The sequence below is a fragment of the Amblyomma maculatum genome, unplaced genomic scaffold (genome assembly GCF_055883805.1).
Source record: "Amblyomma maculatum isolate TAMU_Amacu unplaced genomic scaffold, ASM5588380v1 scaffold_15, whole genome shotgun sequence".
In the NCBI taxonomy this organism is placed as follows: domain Eukaryota; kingdom Metazoa; phylum Arthropoda; class Arachnida; order Ixodida; family Ixodidae; genus Amblyomma; species Amblyomma maculatum.
This window is the reverse complement of record NW_028146740.1, coordinates 8,802,413-8,820,072: the sequence shown is the minus strand read 5'-3', so window position 1 is coordinate 8,820,072 and position 17,660 is coordinate 8,802,413. Positions and strand designations below refer to the sequence as shown.

At 47.3% G+C, this 17,660-nt stretch overlaps 1 protein-coding gene and 1 pseudogene across 1 annotated transcript; one reads left to right on the top strand and one right to left on the bottom strand.

Moving 5' to 3' along the window:
• The window catches only part of LOC146172009 (transient receptor potential cation channel subfamily M member-like 2), a 765,506-nt pseudogene that overhangs the window by 370,894 nt on the left and 376,952 nt on the right, over positions 1–17,660 (top strand).
• Positions 10,068–11,136, bottom strand: LOC146172012 (uncharacterized). The gene is made up of 2 exons (XM_084586204.1): positions 10,950–11,136; positions 10,068–10,507 (listed from the first exon to the last, which is right to left on the bottom strand). The coding sequence occupies exons 1-2, from the start codon at positions 11,134–11,136 to the stop codon at positions 10,068–10,070; spliced, it is 627 nt and encodes a 208-aa protein (XP_084442330.1).

Here is a 17,660-nt window from a genome sequence, read left to right as displayed (position 1 = left end):
GACAAGGCTGCATACTGTCGCCCTGCCTATTTAACCTATATGCTGAGTGCATCATGAGGAAGGCCGGTCTGGACGAGTCTTCAGCTGGAGTGAAGATTGCTGAAAAACGTATCGACAACCTTAGATATGCGGATGATACCAGTTTAATGGGAGAAAGTGAAGTGGAACTCAAGAGACTTCTGATGCGCGTACAAGAAGAGAGTGTGAAGTTCGGGCTTAAACTGAACATTAAAAAGACAAAAATCATGGCGTCTTGCCCTATCGAGTCCTTGAGCATCAAGGAACAAGAAGTGGAAGCCGTGACAGATTTTCTCTTCTTGAGCTCCAAGATTACCTCGGAAGGTGGCTGTAGCCATGAAATTAGGAGGCGCCTGCTTTTGGTAAATAGAGCTATGGCTAGCATTGACCACCTAGTTAAGAGCAGAGACAGACTGCCAACCAAGATCCGTATAACACGTGCTATGGTCTTTCCAGTTGTGATGTATGGATGCGAGAGTTGGACTGCGAAAAAGGCTGACCGCCGAAGAATTGACGCGTTTGAATTGTGGCGCTGGCGGAGACTCTTGAGAGTTCCTTGGACTGCCAGAAGATTAAATCAGTCGATATTGTCAACTATAAACTTTGATAGCTCATTGCAGGATCAAATTCTAAAGTTAAAGCTTAGCTACTTTGGTCAGCTGATGAGAAGAGAGCACTCGCTGGAGAAAGCTTTGATGTTGGGAAAGGATGAGGGTTACCGGAGTAGGGGCAGGCAGCAAACGCGATGGTTAGATGACATCCTCGAGGCGCTGCAGATGAAGTTATGTGATGTTAGGAAGACAGTGATAGACCGTAAAGCGTGGCGTGATATGGTCCACAGGATCACGATGAGTCGGACATGACTGAAAGACTGAACTGAACTGAACTGACTTTGTATTCACTAACTAGATTGTTCCACAGGGCCTATTTTTCTCTGCACATAAGTTTAGTTGCCGACGTGTTGCTCGCACATTTTGAATGTAGAAATGAGTGTTTTTAAGTTTTATTTCGAACATACTGCTGGCCTCCTTCGAGGCTGTTGCAGCATTGGAGAACAACATGAGAGCTAATTAGCAACAAGTCACGTGTTATACAACAACTACGGAATAACAGCGGAATTGAGTAGTCTTCGTGCGCGGTAATGTCACAATCTATAGTGTAGTCCTAGATATCTTAAGAGTAGAAAGACGAAAGCCTACAATTTCTCTCCTATCATTTTCCTCTCGTTGTTTGACCCTGATCGGCGTTCGTTGGACTGCTAGATATATTTGTAATTGGTTTACATGAGAGGAAAGGCGCAGTATTGGTCAGTTTCTCTGGCAAGTGTGTATGGACGGTACACCATCGCTCCTGTAGCAAGGCGTTCCTTTGCGCGCGTTCAAATGTATCATAGCAGATGGCACGAACTCAAGTCAAGAACACATCTCGCGTAGTCTCGCGTAATATAACATATCTCGCGCACGGGATATCGTTTCATGAGGGTCGTTATTTCTGATTCTATGTAAGGCATAGAATTGCCGTCAAATGTGGAAGCCAATTGAAAATTCTTAATAAATTCATAAGCCCTCTTTAAAGCCTCATGCGGTGGTACATGGCTTTGTGTTTTCGAGGGTTAAGATATCTACAAACTTTTGGGGTGCGGTTTTGAAGAAATTGCGAAGGGTAATGCTTCATATTGGTGCTTTGCAGGTTTCTTTGCTTTAGGTCATATGACAGATTGCGAATCTGTTTAGTGTGTATTGCAAACTGTTTGCATCGTTTAGGTTTTCTTAGTCATGACAGTTTGCGCTTCATAAGTGTGATGTTCCGAGTTGTCCAAGCAATTATTTTATTTACAGTTTTGATCATTTTGAAACAAATTGATAAGCAGTGGTCTACTTTTAGCTTAAACGTCAACCAAGGATCATCGCATGATACCGACAGGTCCCTGTACACGGCAGCAAAATCAGAATAAAAGCAATCAAATCCATCAAGAACACCAACATCGTCAGCATTATGCCAATCATAAAATTGTATTTCTTTTCTGGCATGAGCTGAAGAAGTCATCGATAAGGAACAAATGGTTGTTTTGCGATCTGATATTCCATCATGTATACCGTAAGAGAATGGGCAGTCAGCAAAGTTATTATTTATAAATGTTAAATCAAGGACACTCTGTATCATTGCTGTAACATGGGTGGGTTGCCGCGCGATTTGTTTAGGGCCGAAAACAAACGCAATGTCAAGAAACGCTTCGTCTCTAGTTGATCAGTGAGTTCTGTATCGAGAATTTCCCACGCTCTACCTGAACGATTAAGCAGATGACGACACTAATTTTGAATATAAGCTGTTCGTCGAATCTTATTCCCGATGCGCCAAGCAACTAAACCTGAAACTTTAAGCTCCACCGGAGCTTCAGATACTTTTAATTATAGTATTTTCGTTTCCTCGTGAACAGCTTGCGGATCTGGCCCCCGGCGTAGCCCGTGACGACATAAAACCACAAAAAGTCGCCGCGTCGTCTGTGCATGCTCCCTGCCCGAGAACGTCAACCACGGTTACGCGAAACCGATTTGTCGGACCAAACAACACTCATGCTACTAATCACGGTTACCGCAAACTGTTTTCAATCTATGCTAGCGATTTTAACCTAGGCAAAAGCGCGCTTGTAGGCGGGATTCAGGAGCATGTTGGCGGCCGAGTACGAGAGCCGCATGCGTTGGCCCGCTCGAGCAACGTACTGAAACCCGTCTCGACAGTAACACATAAGACGTGCATAGAGTGGCATCCGACGGCGCTTTTCTACAATCTTAGGGTGCTACCCAACAGCACACCAGCGCAGTTTATAAGGTGCGGCGCGCTACAAGGCACCCAATACCCTGTCCCGTCTTAGCAGCGTCATTTATGCTGCTCGTTGCCAGACCCAAACTGGCCCAGCCGCCTTATGAAAGTAGATGATATTCTCATAAGACTTACAGCGCAGGATGTTACAAGCTTAGAGCAATGATGCAACCCGCTAGCGCAGCAGACGACGGCGGACTGGCCGTCTGCTTCTCCCCATTCCTCGTTAGACCTATCGAAGCCACAGCGGACGGAATTTTGTAAGCGATCAGTGAAGCAGCTTAAAGGGCCACTCGTTCATGAAACTTCCTCTCAACCCCAATGTATTGTAGTGTAGGCAACTACTATTATCGGCAACGCCTTAGCAGCGGAACTAGCGTACCAGAACACGGGTACCGCAGCGGCGGAAGGTTGTAAGCAAAACCGGCCATCGTTAACTCAACATTTACAAAAAAGCACTTATTTTTTTAATTTCTTTTCCCGGGGACTAAAATTATTACAATAAAAACAAATTTAGCATACTTTTCTCAAACAGGTGCATGGGATCTGCCGTATCGCTGGCGCGGACGGCTTGCGGAAGGCTCGAAGGGCATGACCGGCGTGGCGGTGTTTCCGGAGGTGGGGGCAGGGCTGCCCCAGACAATGGCGGCGGTCGTACTGAAGGCGTATGTGTGGGCAAGAACTAAATCGCGGTTCACTGCAGTCCGTGTTCTGCTTTCAAAACGTGCTGAGTACACTCACTGGGATTCCTACTCGTCTTTGAGTAAGCGCGAACACAGTAGTGTATCGGCAGCATACAGCAGCAGGCAACGCTGAGCCAGTCTGTTACGTCACCAATCGTCTCAACATGGCGAATGCTGTTGGTGGCAGGAGGTTCATCGCCTCCACTTCAGTCACTTCATTTGAAATAAAAAATGCGTCTAGGGCTCTCAAATTTCGGACATAAAATAATTAGGTCCCGTATTATCTGCCAGACTACAAAACTGTAATAATTGGATGATCATGGCATTACCCCTCTAAAGTCCCCTGTAAGAATAAGTTTGAAAATGATTAAGGTGACGCCACATGTAATCACACAGAGAGGGCAAAGTATCTACACTACTTTTTGGTGGGCAATACGTCGGGCCAATATAGACCTGAGATTTATTAACAAGAATACAAGAATCTTGCGCCAAAATGCCTGTGCGACTTAGACGTACAATAAGGGGGTTGTATACAGGTCCTCCCTAATTATAATCACAACCCTACCACCACACGAATGCCTGTCTTTGGCAAAATATATTGCAGCAGATGAAACGGGTTTATTACAGTGAACGTTGGAGGAATTAAGGCTGGTTGCAAACTGCTCAAAGCCAAGATCAGTCTACGCGCAACTCCCTCTTCCTCCTCTAACTCCTCGCTAAGCTGCTGCGCGGCGTGGCAGCTTAGTGGCACTATGGCACCGTTTCAGATGAGCCACATGAACTACCTGTGTCTTGCGAGATCGGCGGTTATCCGTCGTCACTTTGACCACGACGTAATTCACGTCACTCAGTCGCTTCGACACGACGAAGGGGCCATCGTACTTTCACAGAAACGTGTAATACAATCGTCGCTGATGGACACACGTCCAAAGCCAGACGGAGTGAAGAGTAAGTTACTGCACGATGATGCAGGTCGTAGTTTTGCTTCGCGCGACATTGAGAAGCCAGTGTGCGTAAGCAGGCTATACGACGGGCTTCTTCGGCACGGTATAGCACCTGCCCCACGGACGCGTTGTCTTTGAGGGAAAATGGGAATATGGTATCGAAGAGTTGTAGCCAACTAAAACTGATTGCTGGCGCCTGTCCTGTGTGTCTATTTGTGCCTATTTGTGAGTGTATTTTTGTTGCGCTATTAACCTTTCCTTTATGTGGTATCAAAGAAAACGCGGGGAGTTCTGGTATACGGTAGATAAAACGGAGAATACCAGGTAACCTTATAATTTGCAGTGGTATAAGCGTGCGTCACATACAGTAGTAATGCGTCCCAGTTTGATGGTCAGACAAGACGTACATGGACAGCATGGTTGTCAAGGCGCGCTCGGTGAGACCGTTGATCTGCGGATAATACGGTGTCGAGTGTCGGTAGTGTGAACCGCAAAGCCCGTGCATTTCTTCTACGACATCAACAGTGAATTGCCGTCCACGATCACCTATTATAACGCGGGGTGCGCCATGTCGAAGAACAACAATGTGCAGACGAAACGACGGAACATCAGCAGCCTTTGCGGTAACGAGAGCAGCGGTCTCTGCGTATCTGGTAAGATAGTTTACGCAGACAAAAGTTCAATGGCAGTCCTCTAAATTCTTTGGAAAGACCAAGTAGGTCAATTCCAATTCAAGGACCTGCCGGCGTGGTGGTGTGTGTCTTAAGGCGTCGGCATTCCTTAGACTTTGCAACGTCGGTGCAAATTGGGTGCAGGGTATGAGAGAATTGCCTAGATGTCCAGATGTGATGTCCTCATGAACAGCGTGCCATACTCGCACGCGGAGACGTATTGGGACGATCAAAAGTAGGGCAGCACTATCGACTGAGTAGGTTTTGTTGAACAAAGTACCATCTCTGAACGCAAATTGCGTTGAATCTGCTCTTTCTGCTTCTTCTATGAGAGGCTGTAGTGAGAAGGCGCTTGCATTGCTCTCTCTTAAGGTCGCCATACTGAGAAACGTCGGCGCGACCGAGGCTGAACACATTTCGAACCCATCTTCATCGTCGACTAAAGTCGGCAATTGGTGGCGTGACAGGCAGCCAACGTAATCTCGAGCGCACCAGACGACCAGATGGATCGCGAAGTCCAATTAGCCAACATAGAAAATGGTGCTCAGTAACGATAGTGAAGCCGCGTCCATAAAGGTGCGGTCGGAACTTATGTACACCGAATGCAACTGCGAGGCACTGCAATTCGGTAACTTTGTAGTGGCGCTAACATTTTTATCAACGTGCGGCTGGCGTAGGCAACAACGTACTCAGCCCCAATATGCAGCTGGACAAGCACCGCCCAAGACCGACGCTACTGACGTCAGTGTGAATCTCCGTCACAGCAGAAGGGCCGAACTGGCGCAGGAGTGGTGCTGAAGTTAGGGAAGGCTTGAGTAGATTGAAATGAAATTCGCACTTGGGAGTCCACACAAATTGCGAATCCTTATGCAGAAGAGAAATGAGGGGGTGGGCATTGCGCAAAGCCAGCGATGAAGTGACGAAAATAAGAAGAGTCCAAGGAAGCTTCTAAGGCTTCTCAGGGTGCGTGGACTTTCGAAGTCTCGTACTAGAGCCATGTTCAGCTGATCCGGCTTGATACCATCGTTGTTGACGAGGAAGCCAAGAACTAGAGTTTATCAATCTCCAAAATAACACTTGTTTGAATTCAAAGTGAGTCCCGCTTTGCCAGCTAGTGCACTCAAGAACAACATGGATCCTCTCATTGTGCCCTCGGAAGGTCTTGCCGAAAATGATGACATCATCTAATTAACGCATGTACATTTCCCATTTAAGCCTCGGAGGATAGTATACATAAATCGCTGAACGGGGTGATAGCGTAGCATAATCCGAAGGGCGTCACGTTAAGTTGGTATAAACCATCTGGTGTCAAGGAAGCAGTCTTCTCACGGTCGGATAGATGCAGAGCAATTTGCCCAATATCGAGATCTCAAATCAGCGGAGGAGAACTTTGACGCCGAATGTAGACGATTGACTGCTTCATTGTTGCTAGGTAACGGCTATACGTCGTTGTCCGTTACCGCATTTTAACGACTGTAGTCGGTGCAGAATCGCCACGAATTGTCATTTTTCGCACTAGGATCACAGGTGAGGGCCACGTACTGGAAGATTCTCGGATGATTCCTTTCAGCAGAATTTCGTCCACCTGTTCTTGAAATACCTTGCGCTCTGCCGAGGAGACTCTGTAAGGTTTTTGTGGAATAGGGGCTGCGTTTCCTAAATTTTGTGCTGTAATTGAGAGGTTGGAAAATGGCTACCCGATCCGTTGGAGGCAAAGTGAAACACTTGGGCAAGAATTGTCCTGGAGAATCCGACGGTCACTCCACGGGAGCGATTTGTTGTCTAAGCACTTAAGCTCACCACAGTTTCACTCCACTTCCGCGGCTCCTCTGCAATGAGAAATAGCTCCAACAGTGTGGGAAACAGTTCTTAAATCTCGTGAGTGCCAAATTAGGTGGAAGGCGAATAGGTTCTTTTGATAAGTTCACAGTCCTGAGGTGAGCTTAGCCATCCATTGCCTGCACGAGGGAGCCTGGCACCGAAATATTTTTTTCTCACTCCATTCGAGACATCTGGCTCGACGAGTATTGAGTGTTTGCCTACGAAATATTCGGATGATTTCACAGGGAGAAATATTGCCATCATCGCAGGCAGCAGCGCATCTTCTATCAAGTTGAGAACTCCATGACTCTGAGACATATGTTATATACTAATTTGGAGATAATGTTCGTCTTCAAAGAAATTTATTCTAGAGTCGCACCCACCGCGCAAAAAGTCAGCAGCCAAGACAACTTCATTCGTGGCAAATTTCAATACAACGAATTCTGTTCTGTAGCACTCGTCACCAAGCACAACTGAAACTGAGTACAGACTAACCGGAACTGAACTTTCGCACCAAACTTCACAAAACGTTCTGTCTTTTGTCCCACACGAACATTAATTTCTGTCGAAGGCGGTTCTCAATTAAATGCTCATAACTGGCACAGCGGCACCAGTGTCAACCATAGCATCCGTTTTACCATTGTCTACACACACTGACACTGTTTTTAGCATGACGATAGGCAGAGGTATTCTTGAAATTGACCGTCCGGCAACCCTACCTCCATCGGTCGAACTGCCTAGTTTTCCAACAGTGGAGAAACGAAACGGGGACGTGGGGTCGTTGAACGGCCTTGTCGCAGCGGCGAGAGAGTGATGCTGCGATCGGACACAGGGGAGTCATTCCATGCGCCGCGTTGGGGGAAGGAGACCGATAGAAGGTAGTGGGCGCCTGCCTCCACTGGGTGTCATTCCTGAAGGGCGGTGCTCGTTGTACGGGATGTCGAGAAATTTGGTGACGTGGGCGAAAGCGCCAAGTGTGTCCGCTGCACCAACAGCCGTAACATATCGGTGGCTGGCGATTTTGGTAGCCGACAGCAGGGTCCCTTGGTGGCTGAGAGGAGCCGACGGACATGCGACGAAGCGTACCACGAGGTACTTCATCCATATGGCATGGAAGCGGTGGAAGCTGCTGAAAATAAGTGTGCGATGTCGACTGCTGGGTCCGCTTAATGCTGTAGTTCTAAGATGGTTCGTTGTTATTTGTGAAGTCCATGGCGTGCGCTGTTGTCACGATGGCATGAAGCTCGATGTCTGATGGTAAGGTTAATCGAAATTTGTAGATTGTCGCTCAGTTTCCAACTCATCGCGTACAATCCTCTTGACCATAGACGTGACGTCTACAGCCTGTTGTCACATTGAAAAGGCACCCAAATTTGGGCACTATTCGACATGTCTTTAATGCTTCAAATGCATGGCACTGCTTGATGACATCTGCAACCGTGTCAAGGGTATCCCGCGATATAAGGAAGTTGTACACGTCCTCAGCAATTTCCATGAAAAGGTGCCCTAGCTTGTGTTCGTCTAACATCTGCTGATTGACAATGCGAGAGTTTCAATATTATCTCAATGTATCATGCGCATGTCTCAAAGGGCAGCTAGGCTCTCTGAGAAAGTTAATGCTCAACGTGTTCCTTCTTCGCAAGAGTATCTCCAAAAGCCTTAGTAATTTCATCAAACTGGATCCGGGTCGTGAGGATTTCCTCGTGGCTGTCAAACCAAGTTAGATCCGTCCCAGTGAGGAAGAAAGCAGCATTTTACAGACGTGCGGTATAGTTCCAACGGGCGTATTTGCTACATCTTATGTAATGTCGTAATCAATCTTCAACGTCATCTTTGGGCTCACCGTGGATCGTATGCGGCTGTCGCTGATAGGGGAAGGTCGTCATCTCTTCAGCTCGCTGTTCCCGAGTCTTCGTCGCTTGGGTGGTACCCATTGGGAGGTACTCTTGAGGAGATAAATGTGCAACACCTGTACGAGGCGGCTGCGATGAGATAGTAGCGAATCCAGGATGTTTTTTCCAGCACCTAGCACCAAATATAGTGGATAAAATGTTCTTACCGTCTGGGCGACACACCCTGATTTTATTCCTCGAACTCCTCACTAAGCCGCTATGCGCCGTAACAATATTATGGGATACGTGCAAGGACAGCCACGTTTTAGTGATGGCTACAAAATCTGGACAATATCAAGAAGAAATGCTTCTGGCTTTAGTAATTTGCGGCCGAATTCTTGTCACTGCTGTTCTGCATCTGTAGTGAACGGAATGACTGCTGCGGACGAGTAACTGACACGGATCTGTTGACTACTGACCGTTGGTGGCAGCTGCCTGCCACCAAGCGTTCACTAGGATCGCCGCAGTGCATCAGGTCGCCACTGTCCTACACATTCTACAGTACAAACGCCATCATTCCCCTTGAAAGCGTGCTTCCCAGATTCGTTTTAAAAAGTCAGCCTCCGCATGGGATTTTCGGCCGAATTCTTGAACTAATCACTGCTGTTGTTCACCTGTAGGTGAGTGTGTTGCAAATACATAGGCTCTGTAGAGTACTGCGAACTCTTTGGCTGAAAATGTGACCTTCGTGGTTTGTTTGTTTTTGAGCTGCCAAGCTTGCTCTAATGGGTGTTGATCTTAGCAAATACCGTTTTCGAATAGGTTGTTTTGTAGCATTCGGTAAAAAATCTTTACCATCTGCGCCAGTATGATTTTGCCCGGGTCAGCTACTGCTAACTGCTGCGTACGCGGTCGGCAGATCTTAGCCGTGTCGTGTATATGGCCCCTGTTGATTTGTGTTTGTGACATTGAAACAAATCATGGCCCTGACAAATCTGATAAACTTCTCGCTGCTATCAAACATATGGAATTGCCCAGTGAAAAGTTTCAGAATCACAGGCATCAAGCGGCGACTATCAGAATTAGACGAAAACTCTTGTTTTTTGTTGAAGTGAATCGACAAGTGGTTGGCGAAGAACGAACAAGCTTTATTTAAGGTTAGTAGTATTTATAGCAGTTTGGCTAGCCGCGTCACCGCAGCTACTGCCGTTAACATGTGGCTTGGCCGGTATCTCGGTAGATAAACATGTGTGCATGCTTCACAACAATTCTCCCCCCTTAAGGACTGAAGCGGTCAGGGCGTTGGGTGTTCCTTTTCGACCTACGCAGTGTCACTCCTTCGCCGCCAGTCACCGGTGCCTCGTTTGTACTGTCCTCAGCTTGTGTGCCTGACGGCGTTTGCATGTCAGCGCCCGCTTGACACTTGATCTCGCTGCTGCCGTGCGCTTGAGACTGCGGCTGTACCGATACGCTTGGGCTGTCGTCAGCCGTTGATGCTTCAGTGGGGGCCTCGGGTTTAACCTCCGCTCTTTCCACACTGGTTCTCCTGATCTTTAGCTGGTCCAGGTGGCGGCGATGTTGCTCCCCATCTGCGGTCTTTACAGTTGTCATGCGCGAGCCTTCGGTGGACTCTGCCACACCTGGTTTCCACTTGTCACCTGCTCCGTAGTACTTGACCCAGACTTCCTTGCGCAACGGTTTGCCGTTGTTGCATGCACCTGCAGAGGGAAAAGGTCGTGACACGATATTGTGCCGTAAACAGCGCGGCTCGCAACCGAGAAGCATGAAAGCCGGGGTTTTCCCGTTTAGATGGGAGGTACGCCGATAATGAGAAAGAGTGGTCCAGGCGATCTTGCAGACTACCGCGCGTGTTCTTTCTTAGTCCTTGCATCACAGTAAGTAGCGCCCTTTCCGCCAGGCCGTTAGACTGTGGTTTGTAAGGAGCTGTCCGCAAATGAATGATACCATTGAGCATCATATATGCCCTGAACTCCTCGCTACTAAACTGCGGCCCATTATCAGTCACAAGAGTCCTCGGCAAGCCGAATCGGCTGAACATTGTCTGCAGTGCTTCAATTGTTTTCGTTGAAGTGGCAATTTTCATAGCAGCAACCCAGATCCATTTCGTATGAGAATCGACCACACCCATCAACATGTGACCTTCCAAGGGCCCCGCAAAATCGACATGGATTCTAGACCAGGGCTCTTCCGTTTTCAGCCAAGGAACGGGTTGTTGGGCAGCGGGCATGCTGCCCCATTTTATGCATGTTGGACACGCTTTGACAAGTTTCTCAATGTCCCGATCGAGTCCTGGATACCAGAATACAGACCGAGCCAAGTTCTTCATGGCCGTTATACCTTGATGCGCGTCATGCAGCATATGCAGCATTGGTAGCCTCGCAGCCGTCGGAAATACCGCACGATGACCCCAGTATACAGTTCCATGGCTGCAAGTCAGTTCATCCTTCCTGTGCATATATGCGCGTAAAGGCTCCTGACTAGGCTGCAAGTATCGTGGCCAGCCATTCGCCAGCAGTCGCTTCGTTGTTCGGAAACCGTTATCTTGTCTCGCCCCCCACTTCCAGCGTGCGTTCTTTCTTAGTAGTTCATGCAGCGGCTCCAGAACCTTAGCCAAGTTTCCCAGAAATGCGTGGTAATAGGTTACAAACCCCAAGAATGCCCATAGTTCCGCAACGCACGTTGGCTTCCGCATCTTTGCTATGGCGGCAGTGTTATCTGTCTTAGGTAACAGCCCTTCCGCGCTTATACGATGCCCCAGAAATTCAACTTCTGCTAGCCGAAACTTACATTTCTGGGGATGAAACTTCATACCATGCTGCCGGAAACGCCAGAAAACTTCACGCAGTGTGTCAGAGTCTCCGTGTTTTTCCGCGACTACTACGTCATCCAGGTAAACTTGAACGCCCGGAATGCCTTGCAGGATGCCTTCCACACGTCTCTGAAAAATTGCAGGAGCAGAGGCTACACCAAACGGAAATCGATTGAGCAAAAAAGGCCTTTACAAACCCCAAGGATGCCCACAGTTCCGCAACGCACGTTGGCTTCCGCATCTTTGCTATGGCGGCAGTGTTATCTGTCTTAGGTAACAGCCCTTCCGCGCTTATACGATGCCCCAGAAATTCAACTTCTGCTAGCCGAAACTTACATTTCTGGGGATGAAACTTCATACCATGCTGCCGGAAACGCCAGAAAACTTCACGCAGTGTGTCAGAGTCTCCGTGTTTTTCCGCGACTACTACGTCATCCAGGTAAACTTGAACGCCCGGAATGCCTTGCAGGATGCCTTCCACACGTCTCTGAAAAATTGCAGGAGCAGAGGCTACACCAAACGGAAGTCGATTGAGCAAAAAAGGCCTTTTGGGGTGTAAATTACGACCAAGAGATTCCTGGTTTCCTCGTCAAGCGGCAACTGATTGTAAGCGTCCTTCAAGTCGATAGTGCTGAAGACTTCAACCCCGTTTAGGTTGACGAAAATATCCCGTATTTTCGGCAAGGGTACTACTGCTCCGTAACGCATGCGGTCACCTTAAAAGCGTCACACAACCGAATGGAACCATTCTTCTTGATCACGGGAACCAGAGGCGTGGCCCAATCCACACTGTCATCAGGCGAGAGAGCAGGACTTTTTGACGGGTTAGTTGGTACATGATCTTGATTCTTATAGCGCTGAAGAAACACCACAGGAAGAAAGACGCGCATCTGTCCTTTTGTGTCTTTCTTCCTGTGGTGTTTCTTCAGCGCTATAAGAATCAGGCGAGAGAACGCCGTCCTTAACAAGTCTGTCTATTTCATTAGACACTTGCTCCCGCATTGCATATGGCACAGAACGAGCTTTACAGAAGCGCGGTTTCGCTTTTTTATGCAACCGCAGATGAACTGCTGGACCGTTAATGCGCCCTAGACCTGGTGTAAACAGATCACTGAAATCGTCTAACAGTGCGCAAACCGAAGGTTGGTGCGACAAATCTTGCTCACCAGAGGTTGCATCGCTGGCAATGCTGAGGACGGGTCTTCGGCTATGCTCAAATGCGCTGATGATGTCATGTCCACACAAGTCCGGGCCAGCGCACTGGAGCACGGTTAGCGTCACTTCCAAGCTTTTTCCCGCGTACGAGACAGGAAGCTTGAGCTGGCCCTTCACGGAGAGCTTGCCCAGAAAGCAGGACAACTGCAAAGACGTCTTGAGTAGCGCAGGCCAGAAATGTCGATGATTACAGTAAGTGTTCCACGTAATGATGGAGACCGGCGATCCTGTGTCTACTTACATCTTGATCGGAATCCTGCTCCAACGAAATGCGCGAATAATGGGCGTGGTCAAGTTAACAGACGCAGTGTACAAACTAAGTAGACAAAGCTCGTTGCCGTCACTTGACGAGGAATGCTCTTCACAAAGTGCCACTCCTGGTTGTTTCAACGCGCACATTTTAGCCAGGTGCCCTTTTCGTCGGCAGCGAAAACACCCCGCCCGGCGAAACTTGCACTTCCGTGCCTTGTGCTCAGTGCTACCGCAACACGGGCAACGTCGCCTGGGCTTGGTTTAGATGCCGTGTACGTACGAGGTTTGTGGAAATACGGTTGGCCCTGCTGCTTGCTCCTCACGGCATTAATATTGTCAGGATCCTTTGTCTTATCCATCTGGCCCACGTTAAGGGCAGCCATCTCTGCCGCTAACGCCATATCCTCGGCTTCTTTCAGCGTTAGCGAAGCTTTTGACAGGAGTTTACGCTGAACGACGGTGTCACGCAGACCGCAAACAAGTCTGTCTCGTAACATCCTGCCTCTTGCATCGCCAAAGTCGCACCTACAGGCTTGCTTCCGAATTTCGGCAATAAAGTCCTTTACTGTTTCGTCCGGACGCTGGCATCTTGTGAAGAGCTTGCAGGACTCCGCAATTTCATTGCTTTCCGGCGCGAAATGCTCAGTCAGCAGCAGAACCAGCTGTTCGTAGGTTAGCGGGTTAGCTCTTCAATCTTGACCGGCGCGCAACGTCCCGGTGTTATGCCGACTGTTGCTGTACTTAAAACTGCCGTTAGAAGAGCCCATCGTTTCTTCGAGTCATCGATTCCGTAAGCTTCAAAATAAGATTCCAGACGTAGTTGGGAAGCGTACCGTACCTGGTACGCTTCCCAACTGTCTTCCGCTTCGTCGAAAACCGGCGGTCCGGCGTGGGCCGCTATGGAGCAGAAGTGCCCGGCTGTGGGCAGCCTCGTCGCCACTGAAGTGAATCGACAAGTGGTTGGCGAAGAACGAACAAGCTTTATTAAAAATTAGTAGTATTTATAGCAGTTTTGCTAGCCACGTCACCGCAGCTACTGCCGTTATGTGGCTTGGCCCGTATCTCGGTAGATAAACATGTGTGCATGCTTCACAACATTGGTGACATCTCTAAGGAAGTTAACAACTTTGGCTCCATGCTGAAGGAATCCCAAGACAGGCTTCAAGGCTTAGAAACAGCACAATAGCGTCAGTCGAGAATAGCTTTTGACGACCAACAGAATGCGTAGAAATACCTTGATCTTCAAATGCATTGCAGAGGAAATAACAGAAACATGGAAATATACCGAGGAAGTTGTGACTACGTTTGTGACCAGGAACTTGGGAATCTCGGTTGGCCAAATCGAACGTGCCCACAGTATAGGACAGCGAAAGCAAGGCAGCATCCGCCCAATAACTGTGAAGTGCTTACATTTCAAGGAAAAGACCGACATTCTCAAGAATGCTTCCAAACCTACTGATCTTGATTCTGCTTCTGTCTGAAAGAGGAGGACGTTTCGCCCAGGATGCAGTTTATTAGGAAACAGCTTAGGGACTTCGCTCGAAGTATATGAAATCCTGGTGAATATATAAGCTCTAAAATGATAAGCTCCTTGTTAACAATACTCTGTACTCATTTACCAGTGCCACTAAAAAAGTGATGGCTCTCCCAAAGCGCGATTCCGAAGCGGATGTTTGTTCCAATAGCGGCACAAATTAAATGCCTACCCTTTCTGATTCTGACGCGACCACTCACAACCACTGACTACCGAATAAACCCATAAGCTCAGCATTGTGAATTTAATCCCAAATATCCCCAGCCTGTTTCCAAAGCAAGATAACTTGTGTTCATATATCGAGAAATGCCCAGCCGACCTGGTGTTGGGGACAGAGACCTGGTTATTGCCCGATATTGCTGTTACTAACTATTCCTATCCAGCTAATTTTCATTATATAGAAAAGGTCGCATTAACTCGCGCGGTGGGGGAGTACTAATCGCTGGAAGGAAAAGCTTGCAAGCGCATACGCTGTTGATACAGGATTATGCCTGGAAATATTGTGGGTTGCATTACGTCTATTATCCTCGGTACCTTGCGCCGTTTGGGTCTGCTATCGTCCGCTTTAAAGCGAATTCCTGGTGTGAATCATCACACGAGGAATTCGCTTAAAAGCGGAATGACACTTTAACTTACCTACAGAGTACATAGTGGGTGGAACAGCGCGAAAAGACGAAACACAAGAAGAGACGCACAACAGACGAGCGCTGACTCGCAACTAATTTTTTATTAGGAAGAAAGCGGATTCTTATACAAAAATATGTCACATGATTTTACAAAGAACGAAACCCTTGACCAGGCAAAAATCAAGAGATATCTTCTTCCTTCAACAGCCACGTGGAAAACCCAATCAAGCAAGACCAAACATACAAGCCCCCCCCCGCCCCCCCTTCCCCTCCTCCCCAACGGCCCGTTTCGCAAATTATAAATTATCACCGAACATTATCTAGAAAAGAAACCTCTTTTTCGATAAGCACCAATGAAGGCTGGCTGACACACTGCGACTGCTTTTTGCTGATGTGATATGCCTCCGTAATATCTCTCGTAGTTTGTAAAGGAGCAGGCCATATTTTTACTGAACCAGTGTAATCTTGATTCGTTGGCGGCGGCAGTTCTGAAGACAATAGGCGATCAGTTGGATCTATTTTTCTCCGCAAAGACTCATAAGGTCAACATTCCTTTTAGAGCCATCATATCGGAAGCTGGAACTTGGCAGTACTGAGTGTCTAGCTATCTGCAGAAGCATCTTTCATCATTGGTTGTGGAGGACCCTTTCCTAGTGGAAAAAACGGACAATATGATAAATTTCCTGAAGCATAGTAATCCTGGTTTGTGTTCAGGTTTCAGCATTGATATAGAAGACTTATATTACTCTTTGCCTCACAAGGGAATTATGAACGCGGTTAAAAAATGTATCACCAAGGAGAATGATGAAGTAGGTTTCATGGGTCATTGCGGAGTTTCTATTGATTCTTTCCTGGAACTGTTGTCTTTTGAGCAAAGTAGAGTTCTGGGCTAGTTGGTACTGGGACATGATTACTGGGAGGCTTAGCGTGGAACAGACAAGGACAAGAGAGGCACACAGGACGAGCGCTAACTTACAACTGAAAATTTGAAGGGGAAAGTATACGAACTCGAGGAAAAATATATGTGCGCATGCTCTATAAAGCGCTGAATTTGCATGACTGGAAAGATAATCCAAGATAATCTGGGGCCACCCAAAGGCAGATAAAACAGAACAAATAGAGAAGAAATACTGGAAGCATAAAAAAAGACACTTACATAGCATTTAAAAACGATGCTTCCTTTTTCAACGGAACAACCGACGTTTCACTTAGCAGTTATCGGTTCCTAGTCTTTCTTTGCTTCCGGTATTTCTTCTCTATTTGTTCTGTTTTGTCTGCCTTTGGATGGCCCTAGATTATCTCAAATTATCTTTCCAGTCATGCAAATTCAGCGCTTTATAGAGCATGCGCACACATATTTTTCCTCGAGTTCGCACACTTTCCCCTTGCAATTTTCAGTTGTAAGTTAGCGCTCGTCCTGTGTGCCTCTCTTGTCCTTGTCTGTTCCGCGCTAAGCCTCCCAGTAATCATGTTGTCCTTTTATTCGAAATCAACTTACGTAGGTTCGCGAGGCGATGTTTATGTACAGAAAAAGGACATTTATATTGGATGAAAGGTAGCGCCTGTGTTGAGCAATCTTTTTGGGTGAAGTTGATAGACAAATTAGTAAACATGTCGATGGTTTGGTGATACGCATCTTCCGATATGTTGACGATTTTTTAGCGCTAATGGAAAAAGACAACTTCAACAGGAGAATGGTGGACGTCTTAACTGTTTCGGGAGTGTGCAAAATGTTTGTCGTTTACTTTTCAAGTACCGTCGAACGATATCCTCCAGTTTCTGAGCATAAAACTGTTTTTCAAACGGGACCACTTATGTTTCATGTATTCCTTGAGGTCCCAAAAGCTGGTGTTATGCTAATATTCTTCTAGACACTCAAAATTGTAAAAAAATGGAATTGCTAGTAGTTGCATTCGCTCAAGCTTGCTGAGCTCATGTCATCATTGCATTCATGATAGTGTATTGCTACAGGTTTGTAGGCTAAAAACTGCAGGATTCCCGGATTTGGTTATTTCGGCACCATGTGAAAAGCTTTTGCAGATGGTTAGGAAGGACTTTCCAGTTAGAATAAGGGACAGTGCACAGAAGAATAAACTAGCAGTGATTCCTTACATGCACAAGATTGCACATAACCTAAAAAATGTAGCTGGGCGATTCGAAGTTAATGCTGTTCTTTCGGCGCCGCATAAGTTGGGCGGGCTCTGCTGCGCTATCACGAACCGCCAGGAAAAGCTAAAGAAGAGTAACCCGTTTGAATGCCAGGTTTCGCATAGGTCGAGTTAGTAGATTGCGCCTGCGCTGTCGTGTACAAAATTCCATTGTCATGCAATAAGGCATACATTGGCCAAACGAGTCGGTGCATAAATATTAGTCTGCGCGAACACCTCAATTCGCTGTCGGACACACGATATTCT